Source organism: Lissotriton vulgaris, chromosome 3_1, assembly GCF_964263255.1.
Source record: "Lissotriton vulgaris chromosome 3_1, aLisVul1.2, whole genome shotgun sequence".
NCBI classification, from domain to species: Eukaryota; Metazoa; Chordata; class Amphibia; order Caudata; family Salamandridae; genus Lissotriton; species Lissotriton vulgaris.
The window spans coordinates 1,026,192,328-1,026,216,781 of NC_141689.1; the positions used below are offsets into that span (position 1 = coordinate 1,026,192,328).

The following is a 24,454-nucleotide window of genomic DNA, read 5'->3' on the forward strand; positions in this document are numbered from 1 at the left end:
TCTTGATGAGTCATCTGGAGACAGTGGACACGAATGAATACATTCAGGTTGAAACTGCCAACACCAGACTTAGCGAGCCCCATAAAATATACGAAATAACATTGCGTATAGAGGGTGATAAGACTAGGAAAATAAAGGGTCTATTTTGGGATAAACTCTCAAAAGGCTATGATATTCTGTTAGCTGAAAAAGATTGGCCCCCAGAGTTTGTCAGGGAGTGCCCTCGTGGCGAAGAAATGATTATGCCTGCCTTCTCGAATCACATTCCGATTCACAAAAAATATACTTATGCAAGGAAATGGGCAGTAGCCCAGGCACCGGCATTATATAAAAATCATGTAGGAGGGGAAGAGGACTCACATCCTCACAAAATCCAGTTAAAAAGTGAACCAACTGCCCAACGACAGTATCCCATTAAGTAAGAAGCTAAAAAACAAGTCAGGGAGATCTTAGATCAACTTGAATACCAGGGGGTGATTGAAACATGCACCTCTCAAATGAACACATCCTTGGTTTCCTGTCTCCAAGCCAGACAATTCATATCGTCTAGTTTTGGATTACAGACACCTTATTGCATGTTGCAAAACATTTGCAGTACAAAACTCGCATAGTGCAGCCCTAATGAATAACATAGTTAGGAAAAAGTATAAAATGACATTAGACATATCTAATGGTTTCTTTTGTCAAAACATTGCACCAGAAAGCAGGAATTTGACCGCTTTCTCAGCATTTGGGTCGCAGAAAAAATTCTGTCGACTCCCACAGGGGTTCAAGAACAGCCCAGGACTATTCTCAGCTAGGGTAACAGAGTTACTACAAATATATGATGATGAGGCATTATCTTACGTAGATGATATCTATCTCACAGACGACGACTTGGATACTCACTTGAAAAGAGTGAACACCATTATACTTGGGTTCGCAGCAGAGGGTTACAAATTCAACTTTAAAAAGTCTCGAATTGCACATCTGACAGTATTATTTTTGGGATACGAATTATCAAGTGAAGGGAAAAGCCTAGCGGACAACTTCTTAGAGAAGTGCGCTGTACTCCAAGCTCCAAAAACACTGAAGAATTTACAATCCATACTAGGTTTTCTGAATTTCGGAAGAACATACATTCTAAATTACGCAGAGAGGGTTAAACCTCTCTACGAACTGATTAAACCTGATTTTAAACAAATCAATTGGACTCAAAAACACAGAGAAATTTTGAGATCACTGCAAACAGACATGTTAGCAAAAACAAAATTAGATACACGTGTCAACACACGCGATCTTGTAATCCGAGTCATCCCAGGAAGATGCGGATTCACATACCTGACCTCTAATGAGGGAGAAAAGGTACCAATTTCAATTAAATCTCACTTGTACACACAAGTAGAAAAAACATTCAGTCACACGGAAAAAACTGTGAAAGCAGTGCAAATTGCATTAGCAAATGAACGAGAACTAGCACACGGCAAAAGGATTAATATCCTCACAGAGGAATCCGCCTTTGAGGCGCTATTCAGCCCAGTATACCTGCCTACAGTGTCACTGGATCCGAAATGGATACAGTGTGTAGATTCTCTAGGAGTGGAAGATGTGAAATACTATTTCGCCCCGCAATTCGAAGAACTGAATGATTTAGAATATGAAGAAGAATATCCTCTGCCAATCGAACTTCTGCCTCTCCCACAGTACGCCTGTATAATCTATACAGATAGATTTGTACAGCATTTCAACGTAGAGAGCAAATCCTACGATGCAGCCTGTGCGATTGTTAAAGGTCGTTGGCTGTGCGGTAAATTCAGACCGAAAGTAACAAAAACTGAATCAGTAAGAAACTGTTCGGCTCAGATAGCTGAAATCAGATGTTTAAGGATGGCGCTTGAAAATGCAGAACGTGAATTCCCGACACTTATCGTGTGCGATTCTCATTTATGCGTCAACTCTTACAATAATAAACTGCAGAGTTGGATTGAAAACAATTACAAAGATGACACAGGTGCCACAATAAAGCATAAATTGCTCTGGAAACAGGTAGCTCTTTTACAGAAAGATCTACAAAAGACTCACGTGATACACGCGCAGAGTCTTCAACGTGATGGTGTTCACGTTGCAGGGAATTCATTGGCTAACACAGCCACAGCGGAAGCAACTAAACCGGCTTCCGTAGCCACAAAAAAGCGTGCAGAAAAATACATAGACGGGGAAACCATGCTGGCAGTAAAAACGACCGTAAAGGGCGACTGTGCAGCACTACCCGTGAACTATCCACTCAATTATGCATACGTAATCGATGCAAACTCCGTTCCTTTTGCTCGAATTCCTGGAGTGGGGGATAGGGTAATTCCAAACACGAACAGGAGAATATTTTTAATAGCAGACGCACACATGGGTTTGGGTCCTAGGCACAGAAAGATCAAGGAATCCCTGACTGAATTACAATCAGTATACTGGTGGCCGGGAATGAGTGTACAACACCAAATATATGCAAACAACTGTGAAAACTGCAATAGGGATCACAGTAGTGAACCATGCTACCGGCTACCGATCAGAAACAGCGTAACACTGTCTACACCCCATCCAGTGTCCTATTAATTATTAAGGCTAAACACACTTAAAAAATGTGGCCCCAGCGCTCGGCTGACGCCAGAACGGTTATAAAAGATCTGCGAGTCTTTATCGGCACATACGCAATTACCACATTCCATTCTGACCAGGGTTCTGCTTTCAGCTCTCGAGCTTATGAGGAGGCCATGGCCAGCATGGGAATTGGGTTGCGGTATTCTTGTCCGTCGCACCCCGAAGGGAATAGTGTGGTAGAAAGAAACAGCGAGGGTATTAGGTTCAGGCGCTGGGTGGGTCAAACATTTAATAAGTGTCCCGACCAGTCTTAACAATTTGCCAAGAAAATCTCTAAAAGGTTTCAGCCCATACGAACTATTGTTCGGAATTAAAATGAGAATTCAGGACTTAGATAGTCAGGTATCAGTGGTACAAGATAAGAAAACAGACTTTGACATCAAAGATCGTTTGGCTGTTTTACAGGAACTGAATGAAACATTCGTATTGGAGGACGGTCTTTCAGGCTGTTGGCCCCTCAGTTGTGGAATGCCTTACCGCTGTCTTTGCGGTCCACATCTAACTTGCTCGCTTTTAGGAAGGGTTTAAAGACCTGGCTTTTCACTGGCTAGAACTTTTTAGTTTTTCCTCTGGTTCTGCCTCTCTTTTTATTTCTGTTATGTTTTACCTGTCTCCTTTTCTGGGTCTGGAGCACAAAGCGCCGGGACACTCCTTTGGAGTAGCCGTGCGCTATAGAAGACCCATAATAACATAACATAACATAACATAACAAGAAAATCCTTAAGCAACATAAAGTTAAAGCAACAGCCAGATACCACTGACGAGGCACCACAAGCAACAGCCCCAGCAAGGCCTGTCTGGATTCCAAAGATTGGGGATCTAGTCAGAGAAAAAATCGCGGTGAAGAAGGAATTTGGGCCTTCTTACAGAAAAGCAGTACCTGTCTTGGCAGTCACCAGAACAAGATCAGTTGTACTACCACCCCTTGCTGGTAAAAAGGAGAACAGAGTTGTGTCTATCGACCTGGTAAAACCACAAACATGTGGCCTATAATCAACAGTAGGCCCAGTGGACTTCCAAGAAACAACTGAATACCCAAACTTGCAACAATCCAAGAGGTTCAAACTGAAAGACTAATCACATTAGATCAGCCTGCAGTGCACAGAGAAGGACTATGCAATAATGCCATGGAACTCGTGCCTCTTGAGACACAGATTGAAACAGTTCGTCAGGAAACACCAATCTACAATAATGTGGCATCAGAAAGTGCTACCGAAAGACAGATTGAAAGTACAATCCCAACAATTGACAGAACTGCCTCTGGTTATTTCATCGACTTCGACAACTTTTCCGAGGATCAAAGTGACCCCGAAGTGATGCCAGAAACTAAAAAGACTTTTAAAGAAAATACAACAGGACTCCTTCAACAAATCAAAGAATTATATCTGGATACACCGTTGATTGAGCATTGGATTATTTCAGGGGTACTCATACTCCTACTATGCCTAATTTTAGTTTTAGTTTTAGGAAAGTTTATTACAATTGAATGGACACAGCAAGTCAGAACATCAACCTAGTCCTCAAACCACACAGATCATCCCACGTGAAGAAAAGAGAACTGTCAACAGTAAATGTCACAGCCATTCCAATACCTGGTGGGGTAGTATGGGAGAAAATTGACTATGAGATCTACGGTCCGGTCGAAATCCTGAAATATCCTCATCAACTGAAGGTTTCCTTAAGTGACTTTGTAAAACCAAGTACATTCTCTGATGATTGGGACTTTAACAGTATTAATGACATGATGTCTGATTTAGTAATGTCAGCTAGATTTACAGAACATGATTATTTACAAGGTTCGTCTAGTTATGAACAGTTATTCTGTTTTACACATTATGGCGATCATTATTTGCATAAATCTGCACAACCTAGAAATGTTTTTGAGTATAATCAATAGGAACATTGTGCTACACCACCAAAAAGCAGTTCTAAAACATTCTTTGAGAAATTCAAATACTTCTCAGGGTTTAACACCAGTGATGCAGAAACGTTTTATTACAAACTGTTAGATAAAACAGGAATGAAAACAATGCTGACAAACACTAAATTAATATATTCAGAAGCATTTTATGAAAAAATTATGACATTTGGTTTTGATTATTGGAAAAATAACATTGAAACAAAAACCATTTGGGGTACGAAAGATTGGCAGGTACAAGGTCTAGAAGCACTATTCAGAACCTGCATGATACCAGAACAAATGATGTTTTTAAATGACACAATTCACCAAACATCTTGTCTTGGCCTAGCTAAGATCAAAGACCTTAACAAACCGTCTATTCCGAAGCCAATACCTGATAATGCAACAACAGATATTGAGATAGACGTAACTAAAATTTTACATTTTAACAGAACACATCCTGATTGGATAAAGTGGTTAATCTGGCCTACTGACACAAACAACTGTCAAGATAGATTCCTGAACAAAACACAGGGTTAAAAATGACCAGACAAGACCCTAGATACTCCCAGAGACAACATCCAGGGATAGTAACGACATACAGTGTAGGGAAACTCTGCCTCGAATGGCTAGGAACATCCACACTGGCTGAAATTAAGCAACACTTGTCTTTACTAAAAGATGGTGCTGATTTGCGCGATTTCATTCTTGGTCCACGCAAACAGCGTCAAAAACGTTTCATAGCGGCCAGCATCTATGCTGCGTACAACGAGGCTTGGAAAGTCACACAAATTGAAACAGCAGAGAAAATACGAGAAATTGATTGTATTAATTTGGAAAAATCACTTTCTGTAGTGGACAATGGGTTAATGACTCTGTCCTCCAGAATATATTCGTTGGACAATATTGTATCTTCTGCCTTTGACATAATAGACAGAGACTTGCTAATGTTACAACATGGCCAATCTCAATTACGTTCCATTGTACAATTAGGCTGGATGCTGCAAAATCTTCGTTCAGGCTATGTGCCTTGGCGTTTAATCAACACAACGTCATTATTTTCCATTTTTAACCTTACTGATAAACAAATCAGTTTGGCACAGAAAGGAGCAGACTATACAATCCTGAGCATCGAAAAACTTGAGAGATTACCATTGACAATGTCAGAGAGTCCTGTCATTGAATGGATAATACACAGAATTATCACTATTCCGATAACAACTTTCCGATTTAAAAAATGCCTTGAATACATACCTACTGGCCAGTATGAACGATTGGGTAAAGGATATGTGAAATCAGCATGGAAATTACCATACACACATTCATGCTACAGTGACAGCGACAAAAATGTATTTCCTAGTGGTGAAAACTGTAAACGTTCACTAAGTTGTATACTTTTGTGCCAGGGTATTAATTTACATGGAGCCTGTGAAGGTAATACTAACAACCTTTCATGCCACCAGCTTGTCACACCTGCAACGCAGATAGAGCCCTTCTTTATGCAACTTTCGAATGGGAGTTACATTCTAAGAACGGATCACAGATGTTGTGGCCTTGTTCCAGGGAGAAGTTATCTCTTAAGCGTAACATCCATGGTCAAATGCTGTATGCAAGCATTGTTCCCGAGAGGGCCTGGAGACATAGAGACTCCCATCTGGCCTCGTCTGCATTTCTCTTCTATACGAATTGATACTTTAAGCAAAATGAAGTCTGTGCTTTTGCAGACAACAGTGCCCATAACGTCATCAAAAGAGACGTATGATCTCCTAGTTGCAAGGACAGCTACAGAGGTTCATGACCTTTTATCAACAAATTGCCCAGTGCATTTCGTAGAAATGTTGAGCCAACTCCTTAACATGTCTAGTGCCACAGGCATCCCAGGCATCTTTAAGACGATTTTTTCGGGACTGCTAACACCATTTCAAGCAATTCTGGGAATCGTTCCAAATTTTGTCTACTCTGTTTTTGGCGGCATACCCCTATTTTTGGGACTTGTAGCAGGGATTTTATTTTTGACCCTCCTGCTTCGTTATGGCAAGCCACAGCTCAGACATGACTCCTATGGGAATGGAAGAGACAATCCTAGCAATGCGCTACCGGGACAGAATAACTAGAGTTGTTGGATTGGCCAGGCTGAGAGATCTAAACATGACCTGGTTCCTTTCGTTCAGACCGATATGGCAATCCTGCATCTTACCTGTACTACGATGTATGCTATGCGGAGATGAGTGCGTGTTGGACATCTGTCTTTCACTTCCATCAGCAGTACCAATGGATATCGATACTTTGCTAAGTCCGATAACGGCTCACGCATTGTGTTGTCCCCAGCGGCTACCAATCCTGATGACGGCATTCGTTGAAACTCCTGTGCTACGACTAGGTGGTAACAGTGGAGCGAGTGACAAAAGCAACATCACCCAGGTACGACCTCCTGTGAGCATTGCTGATCCCGACTTTGATGACAGCAATCATTCTCACACCTGCCAAGTTACAGCACTATCGAATTTGGTCGAACTGTCACCTGATTTTGTAGACCAATTCTTTGAGAGCCTGTCTGATATGATGTTCTCACCCGAACAGAAACAATAACTTTGGAGAAGCATTCCGACACACAGCGTTCCCATGAACTCTGAATTCGGCCTTCAGTTTTGAACAACAAAAACTGCTAAAAGCGTTGGAACTCTAATGTCCCCGTTCAAGCAATAATTCTTTTGAATTGAACATTTTTTTAATATTCACCCTTTTTTTGGCACAAAATATTCTTTGCTTAAAGTAATACTATTCATAGAGAACAGAAGCTTCAACTTCTATTTCTAAACACATCTAGAGACATAATAACTTTACACCAGCCTCTAGCACATTTTATTGCAATGCATTTATATGTGATGAAATTATCTCGCCCTTCTTCTGTTTCAGAGATATTTCATGTGTAATTCTTTTTGCATAATCTTTCATTGATTTCATATGCTATAATTTTTGAATGATTTATATGCTTCAAAAACGTACAGTACCTAAATTTTCACGTATTACAAATACGCCTATTTCAAATGCATATATGTATTTTGGGGTGGGCAATGTTACACATGCATCTTATTGCTCTAGTTTTAGTAATTTGATGGACATGAATTCGTGGAGTGGGTGTTGCGTTCTAATCTAGGACCCTGATCGATACTGTGACCATATGCCCCTATTCGGCTATAAATCCATTTATTCCCTATATTGGCATAACCGTTCAAGTGCAATATTCAGTAGCTCGTCTCTGGCCTCACACGAACAGAGCCACATTCCAGAATAGCTTTCTCTGCCACTTCCTTTGCAACCAATTAGTGCAATGACATAGCAGAAGTTACTATCTGAGATTCCTAGATTAACACTCCGAGTTCTTCAACAAGATAAAAACTCAGCAAACCTGGAAATCCCCGCTTGCTGTGTTTTGATTAGTAATAGAACTCTAATGAGCACTGATAGACGATCACTTCCTAGTGACATCTTTATTGACGTCTTATGTCCAAAAACTTACGTCAAACAAGGCACCTTTCAGGTATAAATATTACCAACATTGCCTTAAGCAAACGCTGAAGCTATCAATGCCATAGCTGCTGTGTTGCTGTCTGCCGTTGTTTCGCTGAAGCTGATGCTGCCAGCTATCTCGCTGCTGCTGAAGAAGCTGTCATGCTGATGATACCCTAGCTGCTATCGCTACTGCTATCACTGCTAACTAGCGAACGATGGTGTGGTGAACTTAGGAGCTGAACAGCCGTCCCCTGCAAAGAGCCCAGCAGATGCAAGCTGCCCGCGGACGCTGCCCCTCCTCCTCCTCCTCGACGCGCTGAGAAGAGACGCTGTCTTTCTCCTGCAGAGAAATCCAGCTCCGGCGTTTCTGGTCTACCCTTGCGGGTGACTGGGATATCGAGCCCTGAGGGAGATACCAGACCTCCATCATTCTATTCCAGAGGTATGGTGTTGACTAAACCCTTGAGAGAGAATTCTTGAAGCAAACCTTGGCAAAACCAACTTAAACTAAAGCTACTTACTTACTCCCCTCCCAAGTATTAGGCTTAGGTCAGGTACACTGGGGTAGGCATAGTTGGAAGCGCCAGTTGAGTATTTTAGCCTAATGTATATATGAATGTATATATGTTTTATTCCTTTTAAACCATTGTATGGCTAAGAAACCATATCAATGCTTTTACAGTATTATTTCGCAATACTTATCTTACTGTACGTACTTTTTATAATAACAAGTCTTGCAATTGTGGCAATTCATTTCTCTTGTACGAGAAGAAAGACTGTTCAATAAATGTTACCTTTTATTGACAACGCCGTCTCTCTATTCTCTACATATTGTGAAAGTAATCTGCACCAACCTGACTGAGTAAAATAACTGTCTATTGTTTCACACGACCCTAGAGATTGACTCTTGATCTGAGGAGCAAAGTTGTCATGTTGCACGGTTGTTGGAAAACTGAATCCCTTCCTGGCTGTGCCAGGGAAGCTGATCACTTCCTATTTCAGTCAAGAAAGTTTCCAGTGACCTCTGAGCTAGTTGGTAACAAACTCAATTAGGTTTAGCATAGTCAGTAGAGGCCTGGAAGATCCGCACTTCTACGTCGATACTACTGTTTATGTTATTCCAATGCGCAGGGCCTATTGGGAAAATAGGAACTACACTACACTCCCAAAAGGGCTGTTGACAACCAGATGCAGAGTTTCACATTTCATTGTGATGTTGTGTGCTTCAAATTGAGACACTACCATTTGAGAGGAGCCTCACCGTAGACAAAGATTATGGGCCTGATTTAAAGTTCGGAGTACAATATTTATATTTATTTATATACTCTGAACCTGATCGTTTAAGCGAAGAGATCTGCATTGTACATGTGTAGAACCATGTTCCTTTCTTATTCTGTATGAGGTATTCCTATTCTGTATAAAGTATTGTGTTTTGAAGTACATTAAAGTATTTCTCTTTTTTTTACAAAAAGGGGACTGTGTGGGATAGTAAATATTGAGTTTATTGTACAACGGTTGAATTACGAGACTTTGCCGCTACATTTCCTCCCTAAGAAGCCTTTGACTATTCGCCTCACTACCATTAAGGATTAGGTGCTTAAGTGATGTACTTGGTATTCAGTTTACAGGACCTTAGTAGTTCAGGTCTCAGTACAACAGTTGTAAACGTTCGAAAACCACCATGACTAGGGGCTAGTAGCCCCGCTTTCCCCATGGCCCCCAAACACGTTATGGGGTTTACATAGGAGGCAATTCTACAAGTAGTTCTCCTCATCATCTACAGCTCCCCATGGGATTACTATCCACAGGTTTCGCCTTAATTTCCACCAGTCCTTCACCCTTTCAATGAGTATTGGCATCATATTATTTTAAGGGCTCTAATCTTAAGTTATATAAAGGTGTTCCATTTATGATTCATGTAACTTGTTACAAGGTGTCATCAGTGTCCGTCTGGTTGTATGGCACAAGCATCCATTATGGTCCATTCTGTAATACTTGTTTTTCAGCCTACCTGCATTCTAACACTGGTGGTAATTAGTTGTGTGATATGGTCACTTGCAAACTAATGTTGTAAAACTAGTCTGCTTGCACTCTGAGACTTTGTGTCTGGATGTATTTCGCACTAATGTGAGCTGATATTTTGATAGTGATATGAAGGTTGTGAGCACAAGGAGGTCAAAATTAAAGCCTTACATTGAGGTAATTGAAATTTTTATGGTCAAGTGTGTCCCCTAACGTGTACCCCATCGACTCCATGTATGAGTTCAAAGTGCATGTAACTTCTCTCCACAACTGAATCTGATGACGCAAATACATTTGCGTCCAACATTGACATGTCCTCTATCAGATCCACCATGAATGAATCGATAATTCAGTTCCTAAGTATGCCGTGCCACCGTCTTTACATGGTGCATTTTCACGTTTTTTCCTGGCTCTGCCGAGCTAGGCCCTGATTTCTGTCTTCAAGCCACTTCTGTCTCTGCCTCTGAAAGCTGCAGCATGGAGATGCATCCCTGACCTCTGCCTTACTTCCTGCCAAGCGAGCGGTGCCCCGCTCGGCCTGGTCTGCCTGCCAAAAACAGTATTTAACCTTCAAGTTATCAGCGTAGCCAGCTCAGCCTCCTCGAAAACACATTCCTGTCTAGCGAAAATGGGTAAACATATCCCCGGCTGCAGAGCAAAGGGCCAAGCCTTCCTGTCTCCCTCATGAAATTCATTGCTCCCGTTACCATGGTAGGCCCCTGGCTCCGTGCATTGCACTTAGACATGCATACATTCAGTATAGAATAGCCTCTGCCCGAAAGACCTTTTACTCCAGATTAAACATCCTCCAAATACTAGATATCAGAAATGTTATAGGAACAGGTCGATCTGACATGCCAGACTTCTGTCTCTTCTACTAGTGTTAAAAGTCAGACCCTTAGCTTCCTCCCGATGCACGTCAATCACACTTCATATTAGCTGCGCGCACATTCAGGCCACAGGTTTCAGCTGACTCTGCAAGAATTCTCTAAGCATCCACCCACTTATGACACTTTTCTGTGACGTTTCTAGTACACGCCTCTGTGCACACCCTTGTTCACGCCTTTTTGCTACGCACATGTGTTCTTATCATATACATTTCACTTGTCACGCCTACTGTATTCACTGCTATTGTGTCATTATACTATATATGTCATGTACTGTTAATAAATCGTGGACATCTTTTCTGCCATCATTGCATACCCGAACCCTTGTATTGATGGAATAGATTTCCATGACTCGAGTCATTCTTGATTAAAGCCCTTATGACTCAGACACCACGGACTCTACCTCTCATTTGATTGAGCTATTTTCTTTAACCTGTCTGAAATTATATGGCAAACTCGTATACAGTAAAATATTTACCACATAATTTGGCGCCCGAATAGGGACCCCTCCCCCACCCTACGCGCCGGTGATGCGTCGCAGGCCTTGCCCCCTTCCACAGCCGTGACGGACCCCATGCGCATCTGCAGGTTTTCCTGTATCTCCCTCAGGCCTAGGGAGGTGACGGAGACTGCGGTCGGCATCCAGACGAGGCGGTGAGGAGTGCGGAGGATCCCGACCAGAGCCCAGCCGAGAGAGCAGTGTCCGAGGTATCGAGAGGCCCACCTGTAGTGTTGAGGCGCATGCATAGTGCGCAGCAGCAGCAGTGACGTCGTAGCGGTCCAGTCCAGTCGAGTTTCCGAGGCCTTCCGTTCCGTGCTTCCCGGTGAGTACCGTTGCTGGGGACGCATCAAGACGGGTGCATTAATTTGTGTCCGGTCAAGACGGGTTTGGGTACACAGATCCGGTCTGCACTGTTTAGCAGTGTATCTGTACTGTTTAGCAGTGCATCTAGTATTCAGTTATCCAGTTATTAAGTATTGTTGTTCGTTTCGAAATGTTTCAATGTGTTTTAATGTCGTGGTATGAGTGATTGTTTGCATTTCCTTACTGTGTTTATTGTGTATAGTGTCTAGACCGAGGTAGCAATGCCTTTGTTTTCAAAGTTACGACAGATAGGAACTAGGAAAGGGATACTTGAAGAAGCAGTCCCTATCCCACCCAGGGACACTCCTGGACATTTTATGTACCACAAACATGGCTTAGACGCCATACTATACTTAGACTTGTGGGTGGATTACACGAAAGACTTGGGAGAGAATCAGAGATGGCCCGCTGCAGGGACATGGGATGCCGAGTGCATCATGAGAGTAGAGGAAGCGTTATGGAAAAAGAAAGCCAGACAGTCACAGAAAGATGCCATTGAATTATGGCGTAAAGAATCACATAGACGGACAGAGAAAGCATTCAGAAAAGCAGAGAAAAGTAGAGAGGATTCCGAAAAGGCCAAAGAAAAAGAACTACTAGAAGAAGGAGAGCGAGTCAGAATGGAACAACACGACAGACAAAGTAATGCAATTATTACAGGACTGTATCCAGTTCTGGCCGAGGGCCCGCCCAAGGCGACCCCGGAAATACCGAAGGATCTGCCCCCTCCCCTGGTTCCGACAAAATTACGTCATAAGACCGCAGCAGACATTTTCCTTTCTTCCTATTTAGACGATGTAGCTCCCGCATATACCAATGTACCCGTACCACCTGCTGACAATAATCTGCCCCCAGGTCCGCAACAGCAGATCCCTGCTGATCTGACCACGACCCCTCCACGTCACCAGATGCCCGCACCTGTTGTTACTGCCCCTACTATTCCCCCTGGTATTCATCCGCTTAATCCCTTTGGGCCCGCCGCTGCTCAGGGTCCAACCCCATTACAGTTACCGATCCTACAACCAGGTTATGCTCACGCCTCCGCCTCAGGAGGTGCTACAGGAGGTTATCGCACCCCGCCACATGTACAACGTATGACAATGAGAGAATTAGCAATGCAGCGCACACCTAAAGCAACCCCAGCCGAAAAGCTTAAAGAATATCTTACAGATTGTAGATATGATACAGTGCCTGGCAAAACAGGACCCATGATGTTAGCCTCATTACGTTTAAGACGTGTTACAGATTATTTGATGTTATTACCAGAAATGCCAGACCATCTATACAATATATATCATTTTATTAGAACAGAAGAAAGACCGGAGTGTATTGGTGAAGCCATGGCACATCAGAAAGTTGAGACACAATCTTTAATTATGCGATTCTTGATTAATTGTTTGATAAGGGAACAAGATCAGCCAGGTTTTCCGAAAGAAGAGATGGAGGGATTGTCAAAATGGAGTCAGAATATTGCAGACTGTAAACATGACAAAGAGAAATGTATACATGCTATGATTAGAAAGATCCGTAAAGAAATAGTAGCAATACATACCCGCTGAGAGTCTGAAAGGCATCCTGAGTCAGACGATAAAGAAACCTCAGATGAGGATGAACTAGAGGATACCGCAGAAACCTCGCAACCGGCGAGGGGTGACCTGTTGGCATACGTAGGTAGTGAGAAACTTCCTAGACAATATCCTCTTGATAGGCCCTTCGACAGACCCATTCGTTTAGAAAACAAGAAACGTTACCTCTGTCCGATACCAGAGCGATGTTCCCTTGAACATATATTCCAAATTACTGATAAAATTCTGAAAGAACGAGTAGGTTATCACAAACTCAATACCTTACGTGATCAGGAACTAGCCCGGTCCGCAGTACAGTGGGCCGGGGATGACAGCATATATAAAGACGATTCAGTGGTGCAAACCTTTTTAAGTCTTACCCCAGAAGAACAGCGACTAGCTGGTATGTACATGACCCAACATCTCATTATACAGTATGAAAACCAACAATCTGACCCAGGTCCATTATATAATCTATTGCAGGACTTACTCCTGAGGAGATGGAGAGGTCTAGGTACCGATTTAATTGACATCATTCTAGAACAATGTCACAAATATAGAACTTTCTTGACTCCACATCTTGTTTCCGTTCCACCCCCAGTTAGGCAACCATATCACCTAGACAAACAGAATCCTTTACGAGAAGTACATCCAGTCAGGAAACCAGATAATACCTTTGAACGTGTGTTTGTATACACGCCCATAACTAAAATAGAATTATTGGAAATGAAGAAAATAGTGGCAAGTCATGATAAAGATCCCGCAGGGTTCCACCGTGAAATAAAAGACATGTTACTCATGGGAGATTACACCTATCCCGACATTATGAAAATATTGAAAGTGTTATTGCCTGCCGGTATTTACGAGAAACTCAAAGAAAAAGAATGGGAGGTGGGAGACAAAAAGATTAATTGGACAGAATTAGAAAACGAAGAAACTGGTCGAACCCCAGGTTTAGGTCTTGGGGACAAAACTAAAGCATTACCAGGATTATTAGTACAGGTTTTGCCAAGACTGTTGGCAACTAAAAAGGAGGACTGGGATGCAATCTCAGCCTGCAAACAGAAACACGACGAAGACACTAGTGATTTTTATTCCAGATTCGAGAAATGTTTTATTATTAATAGTGGCCTGAAAACGAGTAGCGAGTCATACCCACACCTTTTTGTATCCAAATTAGTCGAGAATTCGTTGCCCCAGGTTAAGAACCGTGTATTGAAAGTCGAGAGCACATGGCAAGCTAATACGCCTTCCCAAATGTTACAGATGTTACAGTACCACCAGAACAGAATCAGGGAGGAACATGATCACGAACAGAGACGTATGAAAGACACGAAAATGAAAGTACTAGTTGCCCAGTCAGTTCCAGCTGATGGTCATAAAAGGGGTACAACACAGTCCAACAATTCAGCAGCTCCTGTTAAAGGGACATGCAACTATTGTAAACAGCCAGGTCACTATGTAAACGATTGTACAGTTTTGAAACACAACATAGCTACAGGTAAAACTAAAGAGAGACCGCGTCCTCCCAGACAGGACCAGGTCCAACAACACGTTCCACAGAATATACAGCCTATGCAGATTCCACAACAGACCGTAGCGGTACCACAGCCACAGCCCATTGCCGCAACACAACATGTCACACAGCAGATGTACCAGTATGCACAATCTGACTACCCCGATTATCAGCAATACACATGAAACAGCCTAGAGAGGGAGGTTGGCTTGCCTCTTATTGAGGTTCCTGTAGATCAAGAGGGTCCTTATGTACATAGTCAGGTATTAGGAAAGGATAGAAAATTTTTGATTGACACAGGGGCAAGCAGAACTACCATCAGTCATGACGAGGTTCCAGGGGCACCCCTCTCAGGCTCACAGAATGTTTCCCTTGGATTTTCAGGAAAGCCTATTGTTAATGAAGTATCGAAACCAGTTCCCCTTGCAGTTGGTCCATTGTCCCGTACTACAGATTTATTGCTCACGAAATCATGTCCAGAAAACTTGCTTGGTATTAAGACCCTGAAAGCTCTAGGAGCTGTAATTTGTTGTTCTCCGGAAGGAGTACGGTTGTTCCTTCGTGATTTTAAAGGACATTATGTATTGAGAGATTTTGACCCCAGGTTACAGAATGTTCCTGCACATTTATGGGCAAAAGGACTCACTGATGTAGGTTGTATGCACATTACTCCATATTGTGTCACACTAAAGCCAGGAGTTATACTACCACGAATCCGACAATACAAGTTACCACCCGATGCTGTAGTGGCTTTACTGAAAATCATTGACGAGCTCATGGCACAAGGAGTGGTTATAGAAACCGACTCAAATGTTTGTAATTCCCCTATCATTCCAATTCTTAAACGCACAGATCCAAATGCACCTCCAGTTTATCGATTAGTGATCGATCTACGGGAATTAAATAAATGCATTGTACCACAGTATCCAGTGGTTCCAGACATTTCGTCACTATTGACAACTATTGATTCTGAAGCGACGTTCTTTACTGTAATCGATCTCAAGAACGCCTTCTTTAGCGTCCCCATTGATCCGGAAAGCCAATACCTTTTCGGTTTCTGTTTAAATGGCCGAAGCTTCAAATTTGCACGCGCACCTCAAGGATTCACAGAAAGCCCTAGCATCTATAGCCAAGCATTAAAATGACAACTTGACAGTATTCACATGCCTGCCAACACTGCCCTACTCCAATACGTCGATGATCTTTTGATCACCGCCCGTAGTGAACCCGAATGTGAACAAGCATCACTGACAGTCTTGCATTTCCTGGCAGACAAGGGACACAAGGTGTCTCCTTCTGAACTACAATTCTGTGCCCAGCAAGTGGTGTACCTTGGGCACTTGGGGCCCGATTCACAGAATGAACTTAAGACTCAATCCTAAACTTACTACTATTTTGGTATTCACAGAATGAACTTACTACTTTTGGTATTCACAGAAGTTAGGATTTTGTCTTAAGTTTGTCTTAAGACAGACTTAAGACAGACTTAAGACAAAATCCTAACTTCTGTGAATACCAAAAGTAGTAAGTTCATTCTGTGAATACCAAAATAGTAGTAAGTTTAGGACTGAGTCTTAAGTTCATTCTGTGAATCGGGCCCTTGCTGTCCAAGTGGGGTAGGCAGCTGACACCCGAACGAATTCAGTTAATTGCACATCTTCCGCAACCCAAGACACAGAAAGAAGTACGAGCCTTTATTGGACTCACTTCTTATTGCAGACAATGGATTCCACAATATGCATTTCTAGCTAAACCGCTCATACAGTTGACAACACAGGAGGCAGCGTCTTCGACTGTTCTCCCATGGACACAGGAACATACACAAGCTTTTGACGAATTAAAGAAAGCCTTATGTCAAGCACCAGTTTTAGCAACACCATGTTACAGCAAACCTTTTACACTTTTTGTCACAGAACGCGATGGCACAGCGTTGTCGGTTCTCACTCAGCTACAAGCAGACAAACACAGACCGTGTGCTTATTTTTCGAGTACATTGGATCCAGTAGCCCAGGCCTTGCCTGCGTGCTTAAAGTCAGTTGCAGCAACAGCTCTAGCAATCAGACAAAGTGATTCCATTGTATTAGGACATCAATTGACAGTACAAGTTCCACATTCTGTAGAGGTTCTCCTAAATAGAACCCAGACCCAACACTTGACTATAGCACGACTGACAGGTTATGAATTGACATTATTCCAACCACACATAGAAATCAGACGTTGCAATACACTAAATCCTGCTACACTTTTACCATCGAGCACAACAGATCCTACTCCACATGACTGTGTGGATGTAGTTGACACAGTTACAAAGCCCAGACAAGACTTGACAGATGTTGCATTACCCAATCCAGACCTGACACTTTATGTGGATGGTTCATGTTTGAGAACAAGCACAGGAGAATTAGTGGCCGCATACGCAGTGACCACTGAAACTGAAGTCATAGAAACACATCGCATTGACACCCTGTCAGCCCAAGCAGCAGAGCTCATTGCTCTGACCCAAGCCTGTATACAAGCCAAGAACCTGAGAGTAAACATATACACAGATTCACGTTATGCATTCGGAGTCGTTCACGACTTCGGTGTCCTCTGGCAAGAAAGAGGTTTCTTGACCTCTCACGGAGCCAAGATTCAACATGGTCCCCTCATTCAAGCTCTGTTAGAAGCAATACATTTGCCTACAGCCATACCTATCATGAAGTGCAAAGCACATACGAAAGTCACAGACAAGATTTCTCAGGGCAACGATTTTGCAGACCGCATAGCGAAACATACAGCACTGACTCATACTCAAACGACGGACATGACAAAGACTGACGTAACTTCACTGACACATTGTATGACAGTCAGGGACCCAACACAAGATGTCATCGACATACAGACACATGCTACTCCAGATGAAATAAAGAAATGGGCTGAACAAGGAGGGGTCCAGACAGACCAAGGATGGATGACAAGGGGAAAGACCACATGGTTTCTCCCCGACTCTATGGTTCAAGGTATCATCAACACAGCACATAGTCCAGCACATTTAGGAGAAAAAGCCATGTTAGACAGTTTACAGAACCTCTGGTTCAACAAGCATTTACGAGCAGCAGCAAAACAGAAAGTGCGTACCTGCATGATCTGTTGTCAGTTCAATCCAGGAAAAGGGATTCCCGTAGAGCAAGGTGGATTTCATCCTCCCGACTATCCTTTTGAAGTACTCCAGATGGATTATATCCAGATGGACAGATGCCGAGGATTTAAGTATGTCCTCGTAGTTGTATGTGCCCTATCCCGATGGACAGAAGCATATCCCGTCCCAGATTACACTGCCCCGACCACTGCCAGGCAGTTGGTTCGTGAGTTTTTCCCTCGATACGGTTTGCCCCGTGTTGTGTATTCAGATAACGGTCAGCAATTCTCATCTGAACTTATGAAGCAGGTTTCACTTCTATTGGGGTACCAGTGGAAGTTTCACTGTGTCCGACATCCCGAGGCTGCAGGTCTCGTGGAGCGACACAACCAGACTCTGAAAACTCGTCTTGCCAAAGTGTGTAAAGAGAAAGGAGTAGATTGGATAGTAGCTTTGCCAGTTGCCCTTTTTTATATGCGAATGGTAGCCCATTCTAGGACAGGGCTATCCCCGTATGAGGTGGTCTTTGGTAGACCTCCTAATATGTGGGGGACGCCTCTGCCGCGAAAAATCACTGATGTTGACAGTAATATGCTGACAGATTACCTTGCTTCCTTGATGTCTGCACTACAATCATGTCGTTCACAGGTTGCGGCAGCCTTTCCAGACAACACCGAGGTGAAGCCACATGAACTGGTTCCGGGGGACGTTGTAGTTGTCCGAAATTTCGACCGGTCAAGCCCTTTGGAGCCCCGCTGGAAGGAGCCGAAGATTGTTTTGTTAACAACCAGGACTGCTGTTAAGCTGGAGGGGAGGAAGGGCTGGGTTCACTCCAGTCATGTGAAGCGCTTTTATGGACTTCCGCCAAAAACTGATTCCCAGAACTCTCACATACCAGAGACTGATACTAAACTCCCCCTTTCAGAGAAAACTCCCCAAGAGGAGTATCGACAGAAATTGAGGTCTAGTAAGTCAGACAGCTTAATTGTTTAAGTCCCCCTCGGGTGAAGCGGTTAGGCAGTTTCTGACAATGTACAAGTTAGACCCAAATAGAGAGAGAGATAGACAGGAGACTAAGAAACAAAGATATTGTAAAAATCTCCGTAGCAGATGCGTCTGCACATTACTTATTATGCTTTTTCTGAGTCTTACGATTATTATTTTGAGTTGGATGCTATACATATATTTTCCTCTTGCACATTCTTTTCCTAATGACACTGCCGAGCACACGTTTAGTGCTCTACCCCCACACGAATTGTCTTATCGACTTGCGCTGCGCAACAATACATTCATTCGTATGTTACATCATTCTCACCAGATCAACAATGCTACTAATTGTTGGATATGTGGCCGACTCCCTTCCTATCAGAACTACAAGGGAGCTCTGCCCCTCTTTCCTTACCCGTTTACACATAATGGTTCCTGTGGTGCATGGTTTAGTTTAATATCCTCTATAGACACCGACTCTAGGGTTTCCCAAGGCAATTGGATATGGGGAAATCTGAACACAGTCATGAACAAAGCATGTTTCCCGAACGAGGAGGGTCTTCCACAAATGACAGGGACAGATCTAGAAAATGAAGTGTATGGATTCGGCAATTTTACACTTAACCTCATGATTCTAAATGTTCAGTCAGAGACCAGTCCAGACTTGCCATCCATATCAGTTCTCCCAGCAAAAGGTGTATTATGTGTCAGAAAGAATGGTTCAGTACATCTAGGTCACAGTGACTGTACTACTGTGGTCGAATTCAGTGATAAAGGCAAGTCTACATTCAAGGCTTCCCGACATTCCTATTTTATATGTGGCCAGACAGCTTATGTCCGTTTACCTCCAGATTGGGATGGTACCTGTTTCATTGCATTCTTATTGCCACCAGTATTCCTAGCCCCATCTGACTATCACAGGAATTCCCGCCTTAATATTGTTAGACACAAGAGAGATCTCCCACTAGTTGATCAGACTGAAACCGCATGGGAACAATATACAGATTTCAATAAAGGATTCTTTCCCTACCTAGGCACTGTCTCCAATAGTAAACTGATACGCAGATTAACCAGAATTCTCGAAGCGGTAGTGAATGAGACTACTTCTGCTTTGGGCAACTTAACAGAGGAGCAGTCTGCTATGAGACTTGTTGTTCTTCAGAACCGCCCTGTCCTTGACGTCATCCTGGCCGATAGGGGCGGAGCTTGTAGAGTCATCGGATCCAGTTGTTGCCTGTTTATTCCAAATAACGCGCCATCAGTCTATAAAGCTATTACCAGACTTCACGAGATTGCTCATCTGATACACCAGAATCCAGGCTCATGGACTTGGTCCGGTTGGCTCTGGAGTGTAGTATCGGCCTGGGGATGGAAGCTAATGTCATTCCTAGGAATCATATTGACCATAGTATTCAGTTGTTGTCTAGGTTTACAATGTGGGCCAGCGATTTGCGGCTTGTGCACCACAGCATGTGTTCCCCATTCAAGTTCACGTTCCCAATCCCGAAGAAAGAAAGAAGAACAGATGATGTTATATGAACAAATAGATGGTCTCATGAAAATTGATATATCTTAATGGGTCCGTAGGGGACAAGGAGGGAATGAGGTAATTGAAATTTTTATGGTCAAGTGTGTCCCCTAACGTGTACCCCATCGACTCCATGTATGAGTTCAAAGTGCATGTAACTTCCCTCCACAACCGAATCTGATGACGCAAATACATTTGCGTCCAACATTGACATGTCCTCTATCAGATCCACCATGAATGAATCGATAATTCAGTTCCTAAGTATGCCGTGCCACCGTCTTTACATGGTGCACTTTCACGTTTTTTCCTGGCTCTGCCGAGCTAGGCCCTGATTTCTGTCTTCAAGCCACTTCTGTCTCTGCCTCTGAAAGCTGCAGCATGGAGATGCATCCCTGACCTCTGCCTTACTTCCTGCCAAGCGAGCGGTGCCCGGCTCGGCCTGGTCTGCCTGCCAAAAACAGTATTTAACCTTCAAGTTATCAGCGTAGCCAGCTCAGCCTCCTCGAAAACACATTCCTGTCTAGCGAAAATGGGTAAACATATCCCCGGCTGCAGAGCAAAGGGCCAAGCCTTCCTGTCTCCCTCATGAAATTCATTGCTCCCGTTACCATGGTAGGCCCCTGGCTCCGTGCATTGCACTTAGACATGCATACATTCAGTATAGAATAGCCTCTGCCCGAAAGACCTTTTACTCCAGATTAAACATCCTCCAAATACTAGATATCAGAAATGTTATAGGAACAGGTCGATCTGACATGCCAGACTTCTGTCTCTTCTACTAGTGTTAAAAGTCAGACCCTTAGCTTCCTCCCGATGCACGTCAATCACACGTCATATTATCTGCGCGCGCATTCAGGCTACAGGTTTCAGCTGACTCTGCAAGAATTCTCTAAGCATCCACCCACTTATGACACTTTTCTGTGACGTTTCTAGTACACGCCTCTGTGCACACCCTTGTTCACGCCTTTTTGCTACGCACATGTGTTCTTATCATATACATTTCACTTGTCACGCCTACTGTATTCACTGCTATTGTGTCATTATACTATATATGTCATGTACTGTTAATAAATCGTGGACATCTTTTCTGCCATCATTGCATACCCGAACCCTTGTATTGATGGAATAGATTTCCATGACTCGAGTCATTCTTGATTAAAGCCCTTATGACTCAGACACCACGGACTCTACCTCTCATTTGATTGAGCTATTTTCTTTAACCTGTCTGAAATTATATGGCAAACTCGTATACGGTAAAATATTTACCACAACATGGGAAAATGTGTACCTGACAAATAATGATAGTCGTAGCTGGATACTGGTGCCGATGTTGAGGATCACACGGACAGCTGCTGATTTGTCTTTATGCGGTTTTAGTAGAAGTACTGATATTCAAGGACACTGACAGTAGGGCCCAATATGAGGCTCAGTGTAACTAAAATGATTTACAGGCATTTTTGTTTGACAAACTTAAATCCTCGTCAGATTTCCCTCTGTACTTTATTCAAATGCTGCTGCTGCTTTGGGCAAATGCACTATATATCCCACCAACTGCCACTCTATTGCAATCTGAAGCCCTAGCACCCTTAGAAGCCACGCCATTAGATTCCTGCTCTATCCTTCTACACTTCCAGAAGCATATTCAGACATTTTCATCTGGAAGCAAGGAAGAGTTGTTCAAAGGCGACCAAATCTGCCAGCTGTCTAGTCCCCTTCATTGATGACCAGCAGTTGGACTGCTATCTGCATCAGTTAAGATCCATGAAATGATTGGTTGCTGAATCATATATGGCTTGTCCAGAGGTGGCTGTTGTGGGGGTGCATTCCTCTGATTGGTTATTATACAGTTTTAAACTGGAAGGAACTTCTGCTTGTTCACGTCCGGGGTTCTCAGTGGGAGTGAGGTTTTGAATATACTTTGAACACTGTGAACATTGTTCTGTTGTTGGGTATGCGAAAAACGATGAGATGGGAAGATAAAACAGGTAAACGTCTAAATCAGATTAGGGAACCTTAGGAGAATCCCACTGGTACAGGTTAGCCTGGCCTATTGTGGGTGCTATGTAGGTGATGGCGAACTTGAAGGAATGTCCGGCGGTCTTTATCCTTCTAGTTTCACTGTCCTGTTGGGCGCAACATAAAATTAATCTCCACGTAACACACCATATCTGGCCTGGATATATTGAATGTACCTTCAACCTAGGCAAAGCCAGAATTAGTCTCGTACCAACTACCTTGTTCAACACCTCAATTGCCATGGATACCTTCCCCGAGGATTGGAAACATGCAGAAGTCAAAGCCCTTCTAAAGAAACCATCAGCAGACTCCAGCGAACTCTGCAACTACTGACCAATCTCCTTGCTACTATTCCCGGCAAAGTATCAGAAAAAGGTATCAACCAACAACTGGAACAGAACCTCCTGCTCTCCTCCTCCCAATCTGGGTTCCGCAGCAACCACAGCACCGAGACTGCCCGCATCGTGGCTACAAACGATATCGAGCCCTACTCCGCCAAGGAGAGACTCCCGGCTCTGATACTCCTAGACCTCTTGTCACCCTTTGATATGGTCTCCCACCACACAGTGATCGCAAAGCTGCACAACACAGGAATCCAAGGAGCCGCTCTCAGATCAATCACCTCCTTCCTCACCAGAAGAACGCAAAAAGCCTGCCTTCGGCTCCACACCCAACTAAATCATCTGGGGTACCCCACGGATCTTCGCTCAGCCTCAACCTCTCAAACATTTATATGACACCTCTGGTCTGGTTGGCATTACCAAAACTCACGGACTCAACATCATATCCTACGCTGACAACGCTCAACTTACACAACTGTATGACAGAAGTTGCCAACTGTATGAAAGACAACTGCCTGAAGCTCAAATGGACAAGACAGAGGTACTAATTTTTAGAAACAAAATCTCCCAATTGGGACACATCTCTGTGGCACTCAGAACTTAGACCTACTCCTACCCCACTGACCATGCTAGACATAATTCTAGACAACACGCTAACCATAATGACTCATGTTCACTCCATCTCCTTCTCCTGCTTCTTCATCTACTGCATGATTTGTAAGACATTTAAATAGCTACCCTAAAGCTCAAGAAGCGCCATCACCCAGGCGTCCATCCTCAGCGGACTGCGTTATGGCAACAATCTCCTCTGATGAGTATAGACTATACAGAACTCTACAGTCAGTCTCATCCTGAATCTCCCTAGACAAACCCACAACACCCCATACCTCAGGAAACTCCACTGGCTCTCTGGGCAGAAAGATGCCAGTTCAAACTCTTGACCCTGGCATACAAAGCCATACACAAGTGTGGACCCGCCTACTTGAACCACCACCTGAACTTCCATCAGCCCACCAGACACCTCTGATCTGCTCCTGCATCCAACATAGCAGATGCAGAGGTCGCCCCTTCTCCTATCTAGCAACGAAGACATGGAACAAACTACCCTTTCATATACGGACCTATTTATCTCTCCCAGAGTTCAGAAATTCCCTAAAGACCTGGCTATTCGGCTATTCAACTAGAACCTTACAGCGCCTGGATAACCTCATGGCTGAAAAGTAGCACTCCACAAATTTACTGAGTGATTGATTGATTGATTGTTTGAATTACATTGTAGCATTTGTATAGCACATCATATAACAGGTGCTGCTTAGTAGCCTTTTATATGTGATCACTTATGCAGTCTATTCTAGTTTATCATCATGTTTATTAACAGGAATAGATTAATTCAGGAATAAAGAGTACTAATTATTACGTGCATTAAGGGTGTGTTTAGAAAAACTGTTAAAATGAATTGAAGATCTGAAAATTACCAAACTGAGTGGCATATACAACTAATTAAGAAACATATACTATACCTTGATCTCCTTGGATGTCAGTGGGTTTTATTTCATAAGTACCCT

At 43.2% G+C, this 24,454-nt stretch overlaps 1 protein-coding gene across 2 annotated transcripts in view; it reads right to left on the reverse strand.

The window, feature by feature from the left end:
• Window positions 1–24,454, reverse strand: part of LOC147727331 (uncharacterized) — a 1,245,320-nt gene that overhangs the window by 269,109 nt on the left and 951,757 nt on the right. For both annotated transcript variants that reach the window (XM_086961416.1, XM_086961415.1), the window contains one exon: window positions 24,410–24,454. This exon is cut by the window's right edge and continues 72 nt beyond it. In XM_086961416.1, coding sequence (XP_086817542.1) covers window positions 24,410–24,454 — 45 coding nt within the window. The remainder of the gene's footprint in view (window positions 1–24,409) is intronic.